This window comes from Cynoglossus semilaevis, chromosome 2, assembly GCF_000523025.1.
Source record: "Cynoglossus semilaevis isolate Cse_v1.0 chromosome 2, Cse_v1.0, whole genome shotgun sequence".
Classification (NCBI taxonomy): domain Eukaryota; kingdom Metazoa; phylum Chordata; class Actinopteri; order Pleuronectiformes; family Cynoglossidae; genus Cynoglossus; species Cynoglossus semilaevis.
The window spans coordinates 11,177,485-11,197,809 of record NC_024308.1 but is presented as its reverse complement, the minus strand read 5'-3'; the positions used below and the strand labels follow the sequence as shown (position 1 = coordinate 11,197,809).

The 20,325-nt window shown below is 42.4% G+C and overlaps 2 protein-coding genes across 4 annotated transcripts in view; one reads left to right on the top strand and one right to left on the bottom strand.

Moving 5' to 3' along the window:
- The window catches only part of kifap3a (kinesin-associated protein 3a), a 29,527-nt gene extending 22,689 nt beyond the window's left edge, over positions 1–6,838 (bottom strand). For 2 of the 3 annotated variants that reach the window (XM_025064378.1, XM_017042688.2), the window contains exons 1-8: positions 6,466–6,838; positions 5,403–5,534; positions 5,058–5,209; positions 4,547–4,605; positions 4,310–4,451; positions 2,577–2,676; positions 1,210–1,334; positions 438–536 (exon numbers count right to left, since the gene is read on the bottom strand). In XM_025064378.1, the coding sequence (XP_024920146.1) occupies positions 438–536; positions 1,210–1,334; positions 2,577–2,676; positions 4,310–4,451; positions 4,547–4,605; positions 5,058–5,209; positions 5,403–5,534; positions 6,466–6,506 (850 nt within the window). In that variant the 5' untranslated portion in view covers positions 6,507–6,838. The remainder of the gene's footprint in view (positions 1–437; positions 537–1,209; positions 1,335–2,576; positions 2,677–4,309; positions 4,452–4,546; positions 4,606–5,057; positions 5,210–5,402; positions 5,535–6,465) is intronic. The other variant, XM_008338038.3, reaches the window with a different exon arrangement.
- Positions 6,839–7,835: 997 nt separating this feature from the next.
- Positions 7,836–15,879, top strand: ntmt2 (N-terminal Xaa-Pro-Lys N-methyltransferase). The gene is made up of 4 exons (XM_025054260.1): positions 7,836–8,256; positions 10,054–10,226; positions 12,312–12,564; positions 12,856–15,879. The coding sequence occupies exons 1-4, from the start codon at positions 8,061–8,063 to the stop codon at positions 13,110–13,112; spliced, it is 879 nt and encodes a 292-aa protein (XP_024910028.1). The 5' UTR covers positions 7,836–8,060; the 3' UTR covers positions 13,113–15,879.
- Positions 15,880–20,325: the final 4,446 nt, after the last annotated feature.

Sequence of the window (20,325 nt, the reverse complement as noted above, 5' to 3'; positions counted from 1 at the left end):
TAACAAAAATAAAATATTTACGTGTCTGTTATCACATAAGCTTCCTATTAGAACTGTTTTATGATCACATTTTCAGCCTCATAATTCAGACACACCAGTGGAAATAACTCTGTCAGCAGCTGCTGGAACCTCCACTAAGAGTTTGTCTTAATACCTCAGGGGCAGATGAACGGTGCTAAAGAGGTTCAATTGGACCTGGAGTAAGTCTGCGTCAGTGTGCCAGTGTTTGCTGAAAGCTCCTTATTCAACGGTCGTCTGAGAGCGTGTCACCTTTCATTATGTCCTTAACTTAACTGCCAGCCTCAGTGTCCAGAACAGATCAGACTCAGACGGTATGTTAACTGTACATACGACCAGAGCAGCTCCGGCCCCCGGCAGCTCCCTCACTATCAACACTGCGACAGTAACAATCGGTGAAGAAGCCTCACACACAGCACCTCGGAGAAGCTGCTCCTGCTTGGTGACCAGGCACTGGTACTTTCTGACGCACTTTTGCTGCTCCTTCTTCAGGTTCTGGTTGTCAGGAAATTCTTCATGTAAAGTCAGTCAAGGAGTCTTAGAACTTCTATGGAGCTGGAAGGTTTTTCTTTTAACCACAGGACAGGCTAATTTTTAAAGAGAGGCTAGTTTGAATAATATAACATGTTTTGTTTTATTTTCATTGTAAAGATTATTAAATCTATTGCACATGTTCCTTTCTATTTCTAGCTCAAAATAATTATTCAAAATATATATTAAAACACTATAACTGAGATAAAAGAAAAAAAACACAACACAAAGTGTTAAGTAAAAACAACTTATATGGTTACAAACAGCTGAGTCCCAATAGCTCAAATAAAAATGCAAATGTGATAAGAGTGTAATAATAGATAATAAAAACAATTAGTAAAAAGTTGATTTTAGATTTCATCATACATGTATATGTATGTATAGATATACATTTATTTATATATATATAAAGCTTCAGCTTATAAATGTCTAGAAAGATAAAAAAGTAGCTTTAAGTGACCTTAAAGGTAAAAAAAAAAAGTAAGCTAACAGTTAGCGCTGATTGGGTACCATGAGAATTACTTTAAAAAAAAATCTGAATATGGTCTCTGGGTGACAGGTGTTCTCTTTATCCATGTCAGTTGTCAGAGTTTTTACTTTTTTCGTCACACGTACATGGATACGAGCCATATTTGGAATATTTGATAATCAAAAGGATATGAGCCTTCTTCTTCTTCTGCAGCTCCTCCCTCCACAGGTCATACTTCTTCAGTTCAAACTCAACGATGTTCATACACAAAGCTCCGATCTTGAAGTGGGTGACCAGCCCATGGAACTGGGAGAAACTGGAGAAAAGAGAAAAAAAAAACAACTCTTATTTATTTCAAAACTGAAATCAGATTTGGTTTTCCAGCTCAGTTCTGCAGTCACCCTGAAACCAGTCCAACCCAGCAGTGGCTCCCCCTCATAATCAGTCCAAGTCCAAACACCATAACAGGCAGGAGGTGGAGACGAGCCAAGAGTGACGATCTCCTTTCAGACGTTCACTTAAATCAGCTGTGACAGACGTTTATGTTTTATTATAGTCGGCGCTAATTTTACTGTTTTTAACTCCCAGGTGCAGAGTGAAGCTGCCGCGCTGAGGCCAAGGGTGGAGGACGAGCAGGAGCACCACCACCACCACCACCACCACCACAGAACTGGATACTTCTGACATGAAACTAAATCCTGGTTCAAATAAAGATCAGTTTAATTGTTACTAATATATTATTCTATTTTTTCAGCCATTGCTTTAAACTGAGTTGTTACACACCAGGGCCGTCCAAACTATTTCTTTAACACAGACCAGATTTAGTTCTATAAAAATAAAGAGTTCCAACTGTTCTTCCTCTCATACACTGGACTATAATTCACTGTAATACCAAAGAACTGCATTTGAACATATTTATCTAGTTCTAGTATTCAATTATACTTTCATTTGGACCAGATTTTCAAACCAAGAAGTTACGCTGATAAAACACTGTACACTTCAGAATCTACCTACTGATAGGCTGATGGGGCGGGGGGGGGGGGGGGGGGAGGGGGGTGGGTTATGTAAACCACCCAGTCTAGAATTGGAACTCAGCATCACCTATTGAGCTACAGTCAGAAAAGTAGTTGATACTTTTTACTAAACTAAAATGTTGAAGTGATTAGTAATTAATGGACTGTTAAACATGAGGTTCTGAGGTAACAGCTACAAGTTAGGATTTTTTTTTCTTAGGATGGTGAAGACATCGCTGCCATTACTGTCCTAATTCTAAAAAACATTAAATTTAAACACTGAGATATGCAGCTAATGTGGGATGTGACAATGCTTTCCCAATAAAAGAACTGAGGTGGAAACTGGAAAGTTTTCCAGACGGACTTTAGCTGCATCACTGAGTCTGCTTTAACTCCTCCAACACTGAGGGGGGCAGTAGTTACTCACTGGGTCCCTTTGTATCCTTCGTTTGACTCAAACTGACTACAACCGATTCTAGAGGATTTTGTAGCATCGTTCTGGACCAGAGAACCCAAAACCCTGTGAACCTTTTTGAACTGTTTACCTGGAGAGGCAGAAGAAGACATGGATGATGGTCGTGGCCAGGTCCACGCTCTGCTTCCAGTCCTCCCTCAGGACCCGGGCCAAGGCCCCGAGCACCGTCTCTGAGCACAGTCAGGCAGAAAACACTCACATCAGCACAGACATAAAGACATCAGAGCTCAGCGTGAGCAAGAACTCGTCTCCAGCCGCAGCTCAGAGCCAAACATCCGTGTGAGGAAGTTCAGGCTGAGCACAGTTTGATGTTGATTTAGAGAAAAGTTGGGGAATGTGATGAGGTCGGCTGCTCCTGGGGATTTTGAGCTATGGGCGATTGTCAGCACAGAGACGTGCGTCCCAGGTTTCCTCTCCTCTTTCTCAGCCTGACCTCGGGGCCTCTGGGTTCGGCTCTTATCAAGCCCGGACCCACTGATGCAGCAAGACAGAGGAATCGTTCTGACGTGCCGTCATGACAGATACAAATGAGGCAGTGCCGTCCACTGACAGCCACGGAGAATGACGGCTCCGTGCTGTTGTTGAAGAAACAGCGGCCGTTGTCACGGAAAGAAGCAGAAATGGAGCCGAGTTCTGTTTTCTTTAGGAGTCAGGAAAAGGCAGAGAGGGCGAGTGGACGAGAGGCAGCCTCCGAGCAAACGCTGAGCTGAGGTTTAGACTGAAATGAACTCATGGTGCAGGAAAGACTGTTGTTCAAACTAAAAACAAAATTTTATTTAAATGTTTTTTAATCCTTTGGAGTCTCTGCAATATTGGAAAGAATAATTATAATAATAATAATAATAAATGTTAAATCAATGTGAAACAAGCATTAGCTGACTCTATAATAACCTTTCGATTGAATTATGTATTTATTTTTTGTCATTTCTCGACCTACACGCTCTTCTGTATTTTCCCCCAAAGATATTTCTTTGTAATTTCAATTGAATTTCTCTACATCAAAATAATATTAATTCAAGACTTTAATAATAAGGACAGCTGGTTATTGACAGTTTTATCTTTGTGTGTGTTTTCTCTGGTGAAACAACATTAAACAGTTTTATTTTAATTCTTCCCTAAGTGAAAATTTAAAATGGTAAAAAAAAAAACATTACTGATATATATATATTTTTTATTAAAGTTAAATGTATAAATACAGATATTACTGTCTATATACAGATATTCTAATGATTTGGCAGTTTGACTTTAAAAAAGCCAAAGAGAAAAAAGAATTATTAAAGTATTATTAATTTTTTTGTTTCCATGTGAATTAATTCCTCGAGCTCCGAGGGGGAGAAGAAAATTAAAGTTATTGTAAAATGCATTATTTTTGTGTTAAAAATGTTGAATACTGAGGGCAAAAAAAAAACTTGACTTTGGTCATAATCACATAATGCAGCTCCAGTAGAAGTGAGTTTTTCTGTGTGCGTCTCTCACAAAACCAAACAAACGTGGAAAAGGAAAAACCTCCTTTGTTTTGTTTTGGGTTTTCTTTCTCACATGAACAAGTTTTCGGGTCTTCATTTTTTTATGTTTTGGGTTTTAATTTTGTGAATTTTATTTTGGGTTGAAGATACAAAGAAGAACTAATATTTGTTATAAAATAGTGGTTACATTCTATGATAGTTCTCTAAAAATTGACAAGAATATCCTCCAGTGTTGGCAACAAAAAAAATTAAAATCAGCCGCATTTCACAGTCTACAAATGCAGACGTCCTAATTAAATTTGAATTGAATTTGAATAAAAACAGAGTTCACTGGTACCGTTCAGGATGATCTCCTCCAGATTGTCTGGATTACGGGCCAGCTGGAGGAGCAGCGTGGCTCCTCTGATCTTCTCAGGCACGTCCTCATACAGTCGCTCCACGTACTCGTCCACACTGTTGATGTTCGCCTCCTCATCCAGCTGCCGGACAAAAGTCAGCCGCAAAAGTCTTCATTTCTCAACCGCTGAGCATTTCCACCATAAAGGACAGAAAAGACAGGGTCTGTGTTTTGTACCTGCAGTCCTGTGTACGCTGTCAGGCTTCCAGGTGATGAAAGCTTGTTCTCCTGTTCATCTGTAAAAAAAACAATATTCAGCATCAGCAACGTCCCTTAAATTGTACATACAGAATGGTTACACATTATGATTATTTTTAAATTTCACTTAGACAAGAAAGGTTGTTTAATGTAAGAAAAATGCCACATAAGAAAAATTGGTAAGAAATTTGAATTATAGTGAGAAAATAATAATAACTAAAATAATATGAACAATTATACAGTTATATTAGATATTACCAAAAGTTTAAAAAAATCTAAAAAGTCTTAGATTCAACATGTTAAATATCCTTAATCTTACTAAAAATAACAATATTATTTAGTATATTGAGTAAAATAGTAGACAAAGAAGAGCAGTTGATAGTAGAGGTGATGTGGAATTTAAAAACACATTAAAAACAGTGACATCATCAGCATAGAGAGGCACAGAAACAGAGGCAGACTGTGAACAATATATTATATCAGATGATACCTAAATCATTTGTCTGTTTGCGGTTTTGTAAATAGAAGATCAGCTGCTCCACCTCGCCCAGTTTGGACGGGTGAATGAGTCGACACTCCTCCACCACCTTCTGAGCCAAAGAGAAGGTGTCTGTGCTGGAGGTCAGGCTTTTCAGACGAATGCTGTGGACGACAGAGAGAATCGACTAAAAGAAAGATTCACAGCACTATGGAACACAAATGCCATTTTTAAAGATAAGGTTCATACATTTAGGCAAGCTTTATGGTGAGGAATAGAATATACAACACATGAGAATATTCAAGTAATGTAGATAAAGGTTAAACTGTGTGATTGGTTTTCTAGTTTTCTTCTTACATTTTCTGACACTCCTTGCGTTCTCCAACCATAGGCTCTCCCAGTTCTCCCAGGATCATGGCCTCCACCTCATAATGAACCACCAGGGCCGTTTCAGTGGGGTGAACGTCCAGAGTGCAGCCCTTCACCTTCCTGAGGGCCCCAGAGAAAACAAAACAAGCATGAACCTCTTTTAAAGGTCACCACGGGCTTTCTAGCATCTAATCATTTTTACAGTAGTTCCACTAGTAGTAATTCCAACCTAATAACATTACAAATTAAAAAGGCAAACAACAGTTTAACAACTACAACTGAGTCAAAATGTCAAATGGCTATTTTCCTTTGCATTAAAAATACAACATTAATATTATGAATATTAGCAATGGGAAAAACATATTCTTTTTGTAAGAGTTAGTAGTATTCACTTAGGAGAATCAGTTATTACATGTAAAAAACAGTTACGTTAGTCCGGAATTTTCCAAGAACGTAAAAATACAAAACGTTGAATGATTTCCAGTTCCATGTCAGACTAGTTTCAGGACTATGTTGAGTTAAAACACAGCTTTATAAGAAACTAACAACAAATTGAAGAAAACTTTCATAGTATATTTTTAGCATACCGCGAGTACAACACGATTGTTTCAGGAGTATTTAAAACGGTAAAAACCGGTTAAAACCAGTTTTGCTCTTTTTATCAAGTTTACCCGCTGCAGCGCTTTATATCCTTCCACTAAAACCTTTTTAAAACTCCAAACACGGATGATGTGGTGAGAAATATTGATTAAGCTAAACATTTACCAAAAATCACGTTTATTGTTTTTTCTTGTCATTTTATATCAATATTATTGATTGTTGTCGTATTTTTCGTGCATATTTTAGTTTTAATTTATTTTATTTTGAAAACGTGATCGGGCAATGTCAACTCTGTTTTGCCTGGTAATCGATACTTCCTGTAAAGATTATCTAAAAACAAATTATGCCGTTAACTGTGACGTAGTGGCATTTACCGTAATCTTTCGAATATTTACTGATTTCAGTGGTCAGTGCAGTATGGGTAATTTTGTTCTAAATTCACAGCCGTTACCTTTTCAAATATCTGACGTCTGCCGCATGTGGACTGTCCATTTTAGAGGGAAAACGATAACAACATGAAGTTTGATTAAGACTCCGATGCAGCTGGAGAAAAGAAGAGCAGAGGAGGCGAAACACACACACTCTCTCTCACACACACACAAACACACACTCAGGGAGCGGATGTTGATTTTGTGCTGCGCTTTCTTGTTGCCAAGGCATCAGACAGAGAGCATCCAGTGAACCAGACCTAGGAGAGAATGCTGCCACCTACAGGGTCGGTGGGATGAGTGCCTGTTTTAAGAGCAGCAACATAATTCTCGATTTTGACTGGGGAAGAGTCCAAGACAAAAAGACTAAAATAACCACGACATAAATGCAACATATGGTTGAAAGGTAAGCAGTTGGTCAATAATATAGCTAAAGGATATAGAATAATTACAAGTATAGGCTAGGAGAATGACAACAGCAATGACTAAATAACAAATGAGTAACTTTTAAAATGCTTATAGTTAAAATGTGTATAGTTAGCCAGACTAGCTTAATAAAAGCTAAAAGTCTTTGGAACATATTTTACAAAGCCAAAAACTTTCAATATTTATTGCTAAAGAATGGAAAGTTGTTAGGGTCTACTGTACATGTTGCAGGAGTTTCAGCGTGAGTCAAGGAGTAACACCTGGACCTGCTCTAGAGACCTGAAAGCTAACAGAAAAAAGGTGCTTGTTCCTCATTTAGACCAGAATCTATCAGCAAAATATGACGGATGTTCTGACTGCAGGGTTGAGTCACAGAGGTCACCAGAGGGAGTCTGGGTTGGATAACATGACCTCAACTAGAACATTCTCTGTCACTACTTGACGAGTGGTTAGGCAACATTGCATGCAAGTTAAACACATTTTTAGCCAAAATATTTTAAAATATATTTCTATTGTGTGTTGGTAAGGCATATTTATCACTAACCTTGTATAAAAGAATTTCCCCAGTGTGGGATGAGTAGTTAAGTTTAATCTAATCTAAACTAGGATAGATTAGATGATGTAAACCTTGGATTAGACTACCAGATTTAGAAGTATCTCCAAATGTATCAAATGTCTGTGTTTGAACCAAATCACTTTCATATGGACATGGTGGTTGAATATGAAGAGCTCCAGGCTCTGAGGAACTGTGTGGCCACGGCACAGGTTTCATGTGTACAAACATGAGAAGATGTAACTAATTTTAGTTTGACATCGTGTCACAGCAACAGTTTGAAGCTGGACTCTTTTGCATGGCTGGAATTTGCCACCTGATGTCCAGTGGCCTGTATGAATGTTTGTTGGTCCTGAGAGTCCTCACACACCCACCCACCCCAACCCTGTCCCTCCTTCCCTCACTCCCCAGAGTCCCCAGCAGGTGATCTGTAAATCTGACAGGCCGTCTTGAAAAAGATCTGCTCATGACTCCGACAGAGACGTGTCTGAGGAACCAGCAGGACAGATTTAGCAGCGGGCGCGGGAACCTTGTGCCAGTCGTGCAGCGGCTGTAACGCGGTGGGAGCGTTACTGTCGTCTTTACTGTTTCTCAGTCCAGTCCAACTTCTCTTAGGGTAAATAGCACGTAAAAAACAAAATGGAACCTGAAGAAAATGAGAGCAACGGCGTAACAGCCAATGTTGAGTACAAGGGCGCCCATCAGGCCTTCAGGGATCGCTGGAAACAGACAGATGACACCATGTGTCGCCACAGCATGTCCTTCCATCTGCACCACACGCTCAGGAGCGAGTTCTTTGCCAGTTACCTGTACCTGCTGGAGAAGATCCCTCTGGGTAAGAAAGAACCAAACACAGTACAGTACAGTACAGTACAGTTGTTGATAGTGTTGTGGATTATATTCTGGAGATTAGCAAACAGAGAGGCTCACATCAGATCATCTTTGCTGCTGGTGGGTCAGATAATGTGAAGACATTTGTCTGAACTGAACAATTTAAAAAGAATCCATGATGTCCAATTAACTACCGAAATAAAATAATAATCGCAAAACAAAACAACTGTTTTAATCAACTGTATGTTCTGGACTCTGCTACTGCATTAGTGCTTCCTGTTGATGACAAACTGCATTCCATACTCCAAGTGTTAGCATTTTTGTTAGTCTTGTGTGTTTTAAATCTGTCAGGTCTTTTTAATCTGCGTCACTTCGAGGACTCACCTTGTGTCTAGAGATACCTGTGAGACAAACAGCCTCAGAGCAGCATTTACCAGGATTAGTTCTACATGTTAGACAACAGTGAGAAGAGAAGGAGAACAGTCATTATCACCGAACAGTTCTAGTCTCTCCGGTTCTTTTCTTTGACGGTCTGTACAGTACATGGTGACAGCACTCTTCATTGTCAGTGGTTGTGAGTTGAAGATGAACATGATCTTCTCCAGCGGCAGCACCTGGCCATCACCACACAGCAGGTCTCAGAAACCGGATCTCCTGACCCGTCGTTTGCTCTGGATCAGGTTGACTGTAACTAACTTGATACCAGGCTTATTAATGGCCTGGAATGTAAAGCATGTCAGCACTATCTGGAGGCAGCAGCACAAACAGCCACTTCAGCTTGAAACGCTCTGAATGAAAGCTCTTTATTTAGAAATATATAAATACATATATAAATAATTTTCTTATATTTTCAGTCACAATCTCTAAAAATATCTAAAAATACATGTACACACAGGAGGAGAGAAGCAGGACATTTAGGCCAAGACATGTAATGATGTTTGATTAATCTTCAGGCTGTTGTCACCTGATCAGGTGTCACAGATTGAGCCACACTCCAAGTCAGTGATAAGATCCTTCTGGAACATTTGAAACTGGTCTATGGTAAAACTTTGATGTAGTTATTGATGATGTTCACCAACGTCAGCACTGACACCTCTGTGGTGGTGTGTTCTGGCTCTTTGACTGAATGATCGAGTCTGACATCAAGCCCTGATATCAATGTTTCCCCCTGATGTCATGAATCCTACTACTGGAAGTCCTTGACAAGTGGACAGACACCTCCCTTTGATTCCATGACCTCTAAACCATCCAGACCCCCCAGGAGTGAGAGTGTATCATCTTAAACCAACCTGAATGTTGTGTTTCAAGTTAGCAGAGCCATAAAGGTCACATAAGGTCACCGAATTCATGTAGCGAACTAAATGGACAGATTAAGACGTTGATTGTTCAAAGGTGACTCGTTACATGTGACTGATTATAAAACGTCCGTGTCATTGTTGAAACTGGATCTAACGAACTGGACAACGCCCTGACGAAGTCCATTCCAGATAGAATGTCCCTCTGTTAGTCCTGCTCAGTGAAAACATCTGTCTGGTCATGAGTCTACAAACGAATCGATCACCGTGTGGTCGTAGATCACACAGCAGCTGAGACGGCAGCACAGCGTCTTCTGATTTATCGTCCTCTGCTTCTCCAATCATCCTTTCACCTCTCCTCTGAGATTCACTGTCCACTGACACGACTGCGCAGACCTACGTCTGTCGACTGGAGCCTTCGGAAAACCTACTGACTTTATATCTGTGCTGCGTGTCGTTGTTGTTGTTTATTTAAAATATCTTCATCTTTTCTCCCGTCTGAACAGTGAAGCTCTACCCTCTGACCTGTGAGTTCATCAAGGGAGAGAAACAGTTCTACTACCGAGCTCAGCAGTTCTATGAAGACGTGTCTGCGTCGGAGGAAGGCATGATGGGAGATTTTGTGGAGATATCCAACCTTGATCTAGAAGGTTCCCGGCAGTTTCTGAAGAGGTTTGTGGTAAGTTCACCTTTTGTAGATTGGACTATGATTTTAGTTTCTTTCAGGCAGAGATCTTTATATTTTAAAACACGTCTTCTGTCTGCTCATGTATCGGCCGACACCTCAGCTCCAGGATCTGTGAGCCAACATGTCGCAGGACTATTTTTAAACCCTTCATCTTCTCCTTCTCTTTCGCCCTTTCAAACATCAGAGCAGTTTATGACAGAGCCTCGGTGTCGGCTCCATAAACACCCACACAACAACAGTCGTCTGTTAATTCCTCTGGACTACGGTCATTTTCACAGGCCTTCAATCTGGAAACACAGGGAAAGAAGTCCCCATTTCTACAACCACTGTAGATTTACAGCTGGTGTGTATAATATGACTGGCTGACAGGGACGTGTCACGTGTACTATTAAACATCACACACACACACACACAGTTGACATATGCGGTTGTTTTTAGACGCTGACAGACTCCACGTGTTAATTCGAGGGAATGAGTTTGGCCCTCAGACCAGCTTATTTTGGAGGATCAGTTTTACAGGAGCTCTAATTAGAAACTGGGTTTTTAAAGGAGCTGCAGATGAACGGGTGGTGGAAATGTAAACACCACACAATAATCCAGAACAGTCCTGACACGTTGTTGGTTCATTTGTTCTTGGAGAGAGTTGACGACAGCTGTAAACAGAGACCACAGGATCCAGTCAGCAACTCTACTGTATGTGACTGTCAATTAGACATGTTTTTATTCTAGGGGGCGCTGTGACCCTGACATTTATAAACAGACCTGTCACCTGAACATCTGTATCTAAGTGATAATCACAAAGAAAAGCAGTTCCATCTGTTTACCACAACATGATGTTTTCATGTCACAGTCTCACCCCCCCACAGCCTGTGAATTTCTTATTCTTATTACAAACTTGTAATGAGTACCAGGGACATTTTAGTTCCCTAGACACCTAGGTCCACCTGCTGTCCCAGAGGAACTGTTCTTCAAATATCTAGAACTCTTTCTGTTCTAGAAACAGTGTGAATGTCTTCCCTTCTCTGAATGACATTAAATGGATGTAAGATTAATTCGATGTAGATTAACGGGGGTGACGTGACGTGACATGATGTGACGTGACGTCCATACAGTAGAGGTTTTGTCGGAGTCCAAACACTGCAGAAGATCTTCGTCCTCCACCTCCTGCTCTCTGGCTGTGAACTGTTTACATCCTGACGTCTGCATCAAAAGCAAGCGCTGGTCGAAGAAGATTTAAAAGATCCAGATTAAACTGGGCTACATGTACGCCAAGCAATATGGCAATAATTCACCCAAACCAGGAAGCCTTCTGTAACAAGCCCAGAGCTCCTCGGGGCCCCATCTCTCATACAATCACATGCGGGGGGCCCTGGTGTGGAGGGGTGGGAGTAAGGTCAGAATAGCAAATGAAAAGGAAGAAAAAGCAGCGTGATTCAAGTGCAGAGAGGCTGTTCCCCCGAGGTGGAGTTCACAGTTCTGTTGACCTGAGGAACTGGGGTCGACGTGTTTGTGCTGTCGGTGCGTTTGAGGCTCAGGGGCCTGACATCTGGACCAGAACTCTGTGTAGGGCTGATAGAAATGCTAATAGCGAGAGAGCAGACGCTGGCGTCTTTGTGTGGAACATAAATTCATGTCTTATCCCCAGGTTTTATGGTCGTTTTCAACAAAACTGTTGTCAACTCTGCAACTCTTACCTATCCCACGGAATAATCATGCAGGCCAGATTCAGGATCTGGGTTTCCAGAATGTGGGCCACATCACAGCCAAACTTAAGCCACAGATGAAGCTATTCTGATTTCATGTTTATACATAGAGGACAGAGAAGAAAAGCATATTTTGTTCAAAGTTTGTGGCTCAGATTCTAAAACCTTCTGTAGACGTGGGCCCCGTATTTCATTTCTAAATGTGGGCCAGGTGTTTCAGAGTTGACAAAGGTAGTTATAAAAGTGAGGTGTGATGAATATAAATAATATAAATATAAAATAACCTCTTCTCTGAGTAGAGAATGTAGTTAACGTTGGTCAGTACTAACTAAACTGTCTGGGCCATAACAATTCCACTTTTCCCTGACTGCAGGGTCCGGGTAAAGCCGGGACGCACTGTGCCTTAGACTGTGGTTCTGGGATCGGACGTGTAACCAAAGGCGTCCTCCTTCCTGTGTTTGAGAAACTGGAGATGGCCGACATGATGGAACACTTCCTGCTCCACGCACACGAGGAGTACCTGGGTCAGGACGCGGACCGCATCGAGACCTACTACTGCTTCAACCTGCAGGAGTTCACCCCGCCAAAAAACAAGTACGACGTCATCTGGATGCAGTGGGTGGCATGTAAGTGTTGAAGCAGGACATTGGATCAATGAAGCTCTGTGGACTGAAAATCTGAAAATAAAAACAAAAGCAAAACAGCAATACTAACAATACTAACGTTACCAGAGACCAAAAGTTGAACAAATAGCTAGACTGGCTAAACATTAGCCAAAATTAGCCAACTTAGATCAAACTTAACCATAATTATAAAAGAATAGCCAAAAACCCCTCAATAAATAAAATCATGACTGGTTGAGAACTTGTCATGGTCCTGTTTTATGGTCATTTAATTGTATCGATTTTTTTCACCAGGTCATTTAACAGACAAGGATCTGATGGACTTCCTGTTTCGCTGTAAGAAGAGCCTCCGTCCAAACGGCGTCATCATCATAAAGGACAATATGGCGCGGCAGGGATGTAAACTGGACCCCATTGACAGCAGCATCAGCCGCCACTTGGACATCATGAAGACCATCATCACCAAGGCTGGCCTGGAGATCCTGGCTGTGGAGAAACAGGAAGGCTTCCCTGAGATCATCATGCCAGTCTGGATGATCGCCATGACGTAGAGAAATAAAAAGTTCAGTCCAAATCTGAATTCACACGTAATTCCTGAGCTGCACTGATTTAAAGTCAATTCTCCAAAAATGACAACATCCCATTGAGATGTTTCCCCACGACCTGAGGAGATAAATCCTGACTCAGCGGTGAGGACAGCCTGATGACACCCAGGGTGCTTTTTATGGAGACAGGAGTGTTTTTTCCTGCTTTGCACTGACATGAAATAAAGCTTAAGTGCAACATGAAACATCCACAGAAGCAGCGGCTGCATCTACACATCTGTGCTGTTATTTACTGTCCACCACCAGCAGGCTCCGCCAGGTCCTGTACGTCGATAGCATCAAACAGAGGAGCCTTAATTCTCTGTGGGAGGAGGGAGAGGATTATTGGAATAACATGTGAATTCAGATTTACTGCCCACGTCTCCCAGGTCAGAAATGAAATGTAAAACACAGAGTGGGTCGTATCGCTATCAGAAATGTGTCCTGTTAGAGACGGGATTCTAAACGTTTTGGAGTTGGACTCGTGTGGCCCCTGTTCCAAACTCTGTTAGCGTAGCCCACATGGCAGTGTTGGTCTGGTCCAGTGATGTGGCACACAAACCCTAACCCTTGACAAACAAACAGTTCAGTAACTAAAATACCAATCTGAATGGGCTGCTGTCTGGACTCTAGACACTGGGCTACATTTTAGCCACATTTCATAAAAACTAAAACAATGACCAGACACCAAAACACGGCCACTTAGAGAACACAAGTTACAACTAAATGAAAACTGGTCCCTTGGTTAAACTTTAAAGGTCTTAACTGACCCACATCTGGTATCCAATATTCCAAAATGTGGGCCACATCTCAGCTAAACCTAAAGGTCACCTCTGGTCTTAACAGTGGACTGGACTAGTCCATTACGAGCCAACAGAGGGCAGGTTTTAGACAGGTTACATTGAAATTGTTTTTGACATCCTAGCTACAGTTTGAACTCTGTGTTCATCAGACGTTGTTGTTTGTTTCACATTAGTTTGTAGCTACTGTTACTTTATGTACAGTATCAGAGATGCAGTAAAGATAGATAGTGTTGTTGTTCATGTTGGTCTCATGTAAATACGAACTGTTTGTTGTGTTTTATACCCTTGCCTGTAATATTGCAGATTGAATTTTTATATTAATATTTGTCTCATGTTTAAATTTAGACCAGGACTGACTGAACCAAACAGTTGGTTCTGTTCTAAACAGCTGTGTGAAAACAACCTGTGTCACCTGATGTGTTAGTGAATATTAAATGTTCATTTAAAAAAACCCAATCCTGCTGGCCAGCAGCAGTACTGCTATTCAAAGAACAAGACAGTCTCTGGGTCCACGTCTCCAGAAGCAGGGTTTGTCACCAGTCACTGGTTCCTGTCTGGACCTGCTTTGATTACAGACACTATTCCAGAGTTGTTTTCTTTGTCTCTGGGTGAAAATGTCCTAAAAGTCTAAATTCTACAAACATGTGGAGGCATTTTAACCAGGTTCATAGATCATGTCCCTTTCATCCCAGCGGTCCAAACAAAGACTAATAGGATTTTTTGCTGACTAATGACCGTCAGCGATCATAATCACGACTGTATAACAACATAAATGTGTAACTACATAAACGCTCACACCCTGAACACTCCTGCAGTCCACGCCCCTGACAGCGACCACACTGCAATCTTCCACATAACCGCCTAAGAACACAGGAGATAATTGAGATCCTCTCGGATCGTTTTGGTAATTCTCCTAAGTATTATTGCAGTTATTATTTTTCAGACTAACAGTAGAAGCAGCACATTGTTTTGGACTAATGACTTTCAGATGGGCCCCCGAGGTGGATGGTGGGGGTTGATTATTTCCTGGTTTTGACAGACACTGCCTGCTTTCATATCTTCGCTGGCTTCATTTCAGGCCTGTCAGATGTTGTCTGCGTAAAACACATCCAGGAGTCGCCTCAAATATTCAGCGTTTGCGTGCACAAGCGCACGACAGGAGCGGTGCGGTGAGTCGTTCCTCGCCGAGCCGTTCATGAAAGGACAGTTTGTACGTGAGCTGAAAAGCACAAAATGGTCAGAGTGTTGAAGCCGAGATGGCGTGAGAGGATTCCGCAACATGTTTCTCTCGTCAGTACCACTCTGAGATGTGAGGAGCCCAAACACATTTTCCACATCCTGTTTGCATTAAAGATCAAAATGCCCCATAGTTTAACTCCGAGGTATTTTTTTTTCCTCTAGACTCACCCGGCAAATAGCAGCCAAATGTGCTGTCACCTTTTCAGGAGTGGTTAGCATCTCTGAGTGTCAGGCCTATCATTTCTAATACAACTCAACGTCCTCTGTAGCCGCGCGGCAGCAGTTTGAATATATTAGCAGGAGTAACGCTAATTTGTCCCGTCACATTAGCAGAGCAGACATTTGGGCCCGAGTCCAGACGGAGTTTATCTCCGACAGCTGATGGAGATGTGATGAAGATGGAGTAGACCAATGGTGACGCAGTAGACCAATGAAGACAGAGTAGAGGACTACTGTGACTGTGAGGGTGAGTGAACAGTTGACCTTGAAGTGGTCCACGCTCCTGTGGCGTGCTGCCCAATCCAGCTGCCCACTCCAATGGTCACAGACTGCAGCCCCTGTGACCATTAAGAGTCAACGTGTAGATGGTGAGTGAATTAATAATGAGACTCAGAGTCGCGACAATCGTACGCTGTACATTAGGTTAAATGTACAAATGACCTCTGACCCTTTGAACATTGTACAGTTCAGGATCCGCGATGTTTCCAAAAACAGAGTATGAGAGTTTTTGAAGAGTGTCCACTGTGTGGCGCACTCGAGATACAGTTCCCCAGTCGGTTGTACAGGTAGTTCCCCTGGTGACAAGTCGTGGGTCTTCAGAGCTTCTGACCTGTTGTTGGGTCCCAGTGCTGGTTATGCTGCAGCTTCCTCCCATATGTAAATCTGGAGAAAACCCAGTGGAGGCGCCAGAGGCATTATTCCATTCCACCGAGGCTTGATCAGCACAGACGCTTTCATCCAGAGAAGACTCTGAGACGAGTCTGTGTGGAGTCACCAGTCAGCAGAAAACCTCAGTGAGTCGGTCTCTAGAGTCCTGATGGTTTCAACGAGACAGCGAAGGAGCGAGCCTAGCCTAACCTCCGCTCCCTGGGAGCATTCACCCGGAGGAATGTGCTCTCTCTTCATCATCCAGTTCCCACAGTAAATCATGTCACCAAAAACACAGACCTGATGATTTTTCAGCCGTTTTTTTTTTCCTTTGGCTGCCCCCTACAGAATTTGACTTCTCCCAGCATGTTGTCAAGACTCTGCTCTCTCTCGTTTGCCCCACTCAGCTTTCCTCAGCTCAGAGGGCAGGGATTAGTTACAAAGGCCGTTTAGGGCCATCCTCCAACAAGTTATATTTCATCCAGCAATGTGGGCTGGAGCCTGGATCAGGTGCTGCTGACTCTGAACGTTTTATCTCTGCACCAAACAAACCATGACAAACGTTTATATCTGCAACTGCCCTCATACCCCAGGGTAAGTTATATCCTGAGCCCAAACTACCCCGAGATCACAGGAAGGAGTTCACTGGAAAAGAAAGTGCTGCATTAGGAGGAGATCATTTCTCTTCCCAAAAATGACCTCCCTGCTGAGCAGCGCTGGATGGAAAGCATTGCTCACAACAAGAAAAAAAAAAGGAATTTATTCCCATCTGGAACCGGCCTCAAAGTGTGTGTGTGTGTGTGTTGGTGAAGCAGGGTCAGTACATTCTTGGCTGTATGTTCAGACCCAGAGGCCTATACACTGTTTGACAGTAACTGTAATCTCAGCAATTTGTGTGTGTGTGTGTGTGTGTGTTACATACAGTACAAAATACAACACTGGAACAGATGTGTGTTCAATACTAGTCCTTTGTTTGCAGTTTTGGTTAAAACGAGAGAGCAAAAGTGAGAGAGAGAGAGAGAGAAAAGACAATATTAAAGTGAAGGTCTCTCATTCAGATGAATGTCACACCTTCAGGTACATGAACTTCCATGTAGCTGTGAGGCTCTGACCTCAACACGGTCCAGGTCAACCCTGCAGTGATCCAGGTGACCCACTCTCATTCACACTTCTCACCTGGACTCAGGTAACATCCTGACACTGGACTGGGCTGGGGGAGAGGAGCGGGTGAAGACAGTTCCATTAACAGTACCGCTGAAAGAACAGTTCTATCACCACAGCTGACGGTCATCTGTGGAGAACAAAGTCAGGGTCAAGGTGACCCTGATGACCTGCAGATTCATTTATTTGACTTTGTCCTGTTTGTTCATCACTTCTTGCCGAATGTTGTCAGACCTGAAACATCTGGAGTTAGAGTGAAGGTTGTGGGTTCGAGTCTCCCTGATGTTCTTCTTCAGTTCCGTTCTTCTGAGAATAATTTCTCTTTTCATTTCACTACAGGAGGGAGTATTTAGCCCAAAACCCAAAGTAGTGTTTGGGGGGAAATCATTTTCAGGCTCATCCTCCAGTGATAGTTGATGTTGTGTGCTTGTGTGGGGCACTGGCTCGGTTCTACATACCTCTGGTGGACCACTGGTGCCAGGATCCAGCCTGAGACACTTTTCCGACTGGAAACTCGGGTTTGTAAACCACTCACGTTTCTAAGACAAACTTCAGAGACAAGAAACAGTTGATCACACTCAGACGTGTAACGCTGTTACACTAAACAGTACACTCAGACGTGTAACGCTGTTACACTGTTACACTGTAAGTGTTACATATGTACACTGACCCCGGCTGAACCTGAACGTTTCTTCTAGACTAGAACTTGAGTTCATCTCAGTGATGAAGTTTGGAGAATTTCCTTAAATCCCATTAGGAAATGTTCACCAAAAGTCCACAGAAGACCTGGTGAGGGATTCATGAAGATCACAGGAACATTAAGGACTGAAGGCTAAGATACCGATGACTGAAGAAGAAGAAAATATTTGGTTTGTTCTTGATGAGTAGTAGTAGAAACCCTGGTGTGAAGCCACAAACCCCTCAGAGCGCTGCCCTGTTGCCACAGTCACACGCTCAGTCACCACTAACGGGTGGAGAGTTGGACCAGTTCACAGACCTCGGGCCTGTAAACAAACCCATTTAACAACAAGAACAACAAGAAGATCAGTCACAGCTGGAGCCGACCAATCACAGTCACCCACAACCCTCAGCACTGCTGCTCCTCACTCTCCCCCAACAACAGTCCAGGACACAAAGTTCTCAAGACCTGGGATTCAAGGACCGTGCTGCTTTGAATGACCTCACCTTTCAGATCAGGACGTGATGAAACCAAGTGGTGCACGCACGAATGTTACGTCACAACAAGTCATTCTTCCCACTGAGCCAACGCACTGTGTTGTTGGGTCAGATGTGCTGGTCAGATGTGCTGGTCAGATGGGTGCATGTAGAGGACATTATGAGTCTGAGCAAAAAGGAGGAAATGACTGTGAATTATCGTCAAATATCAAAGTAAACACTAGTGACTCCCACTCACTGCAATAACGTGGTAATGAATGACCCCCCCCAACCCCCATCCACCTCCCGTCCCGGAGGTTACAGTACGATTCTCAGTTCCTTACAGTACAGTATGTCAAGTCAAGTAACTTGGCTTTTTACTGAATGCAGTAACTGGCAGTGAGTCACCAGAACCAAGTGGTGGCGCCACTAAATGACTGGAGTCATAAAACGGTCCCTGGATTCTTCCACGGTTACCTCAGCAGCTGCTTTAAAAGCCAATTCAATAGAAACAAAATAGAAACAACATTTTTAAATCATATTTTCTATTTTCACTCCAAAGAGAAACAATCAGCACAAACATGTGAAGGTCAACGGTAATTCTCAGCCGTGTTTGTGTTTTTGATTTGTTGTATTTATGAGGTGGAGGAGGTGGAGGTGGAGGAGGTGAAGGAGATGGAGGACCAGGCCTGAGCGCTGGAACCATAACTTTCTCCAGTAAATCCACTGGGACCTGAGAGTCGGGCCTTCAACAGCAGGTATTTCCTGTCTCTTGATCTCAGTCGACTCGGCTCATTTTTGATTTTTTTGTTGTTGTTTCGACCTTCATCATAAGCTGTGGTTTGGTGTTTATTAAATTTAATTTTCTCTGGACGCTGCTGTGTGAGAGTGTCACTGCCAACGTCTGTAATTGGAATTTTGAGCTGAAAAATAAAATGTCTGCATTAAACCCACTGGCAGAATCTGTGCAGGTCTGCTGCCAAGTTATTACAGCAACACTAACATGTGGCTGTGACCAGGTCAACGGCACTCAGGAAACTTTATGATTTCACACTGTAACGACGGCGTGGTGTGAATGAGTTGGTTCACAGTTTGGACAGTTTTTCATTAGAAGATTTTATAGAACTGAAATATTAAAAACGTTAATTTTCAGAAAACCAGCACAACAATCTTGAAGTTCGCTGCAGTCACTCTGGTTGACACAATCTGAGGTCGTTTAACGATGACTTCATTCATTTTTTAATTACAGTTCAATCAGTTTGAAACACACGCGGAAACACAACATCTGAACTGTGACTGTGAACCAACAACCAAACGAGTAAACAATGAATGTTCTAGGTCATTAATTAGTATCTTCTCAGTTATACACAAATTACTTTTAATTACCCTCCAATCTCCTTCCCTGGAACAGTTGCCCCCACCCTGAGGGGCAAATTGTTTTTAGGTTTGACTGAAAATGTCCCCATGTGAGTCCAATAAAAACCCTTCTCTTACATCTTGACTGCCGGATTGTTCCAATGTTCCCCCCTTGTATACAAGCCCAGGAACACTGCTAAACAATGTTCTCCTTCCATCATAAAGTCCTTTATTGTGGTCTTCTAAGTTCACATCCTGTTTTCCTCCAAAAGCAAACACCCAGCCTGTGGTGGAGGAGCTCGGAGCTGCTAAAAACCAGGAGGGGAAACGAAAAAACACGCAAAGGCACGGGAGCTTAAAGCTGCTGTTGTTTGGTTTGGTTTCTGAGTGGGAGGAGGGGTGAGGAGGGGTGAGGAGGGGTGAACAGGGGTGAGGAGTCACTTCAGATCAAAGTGATGTCTTCACTGTCTAAGGGTACCTTCTGACAGGTGATCCAGACCTGTGTAGAACCGATCCTGAAAACCACGATGATTTTGGGCTCAATCATTGTGGTGTTCGTGTTAGCGATCTCCCCTGAATGGAGTCGGACGCAGAGAAAT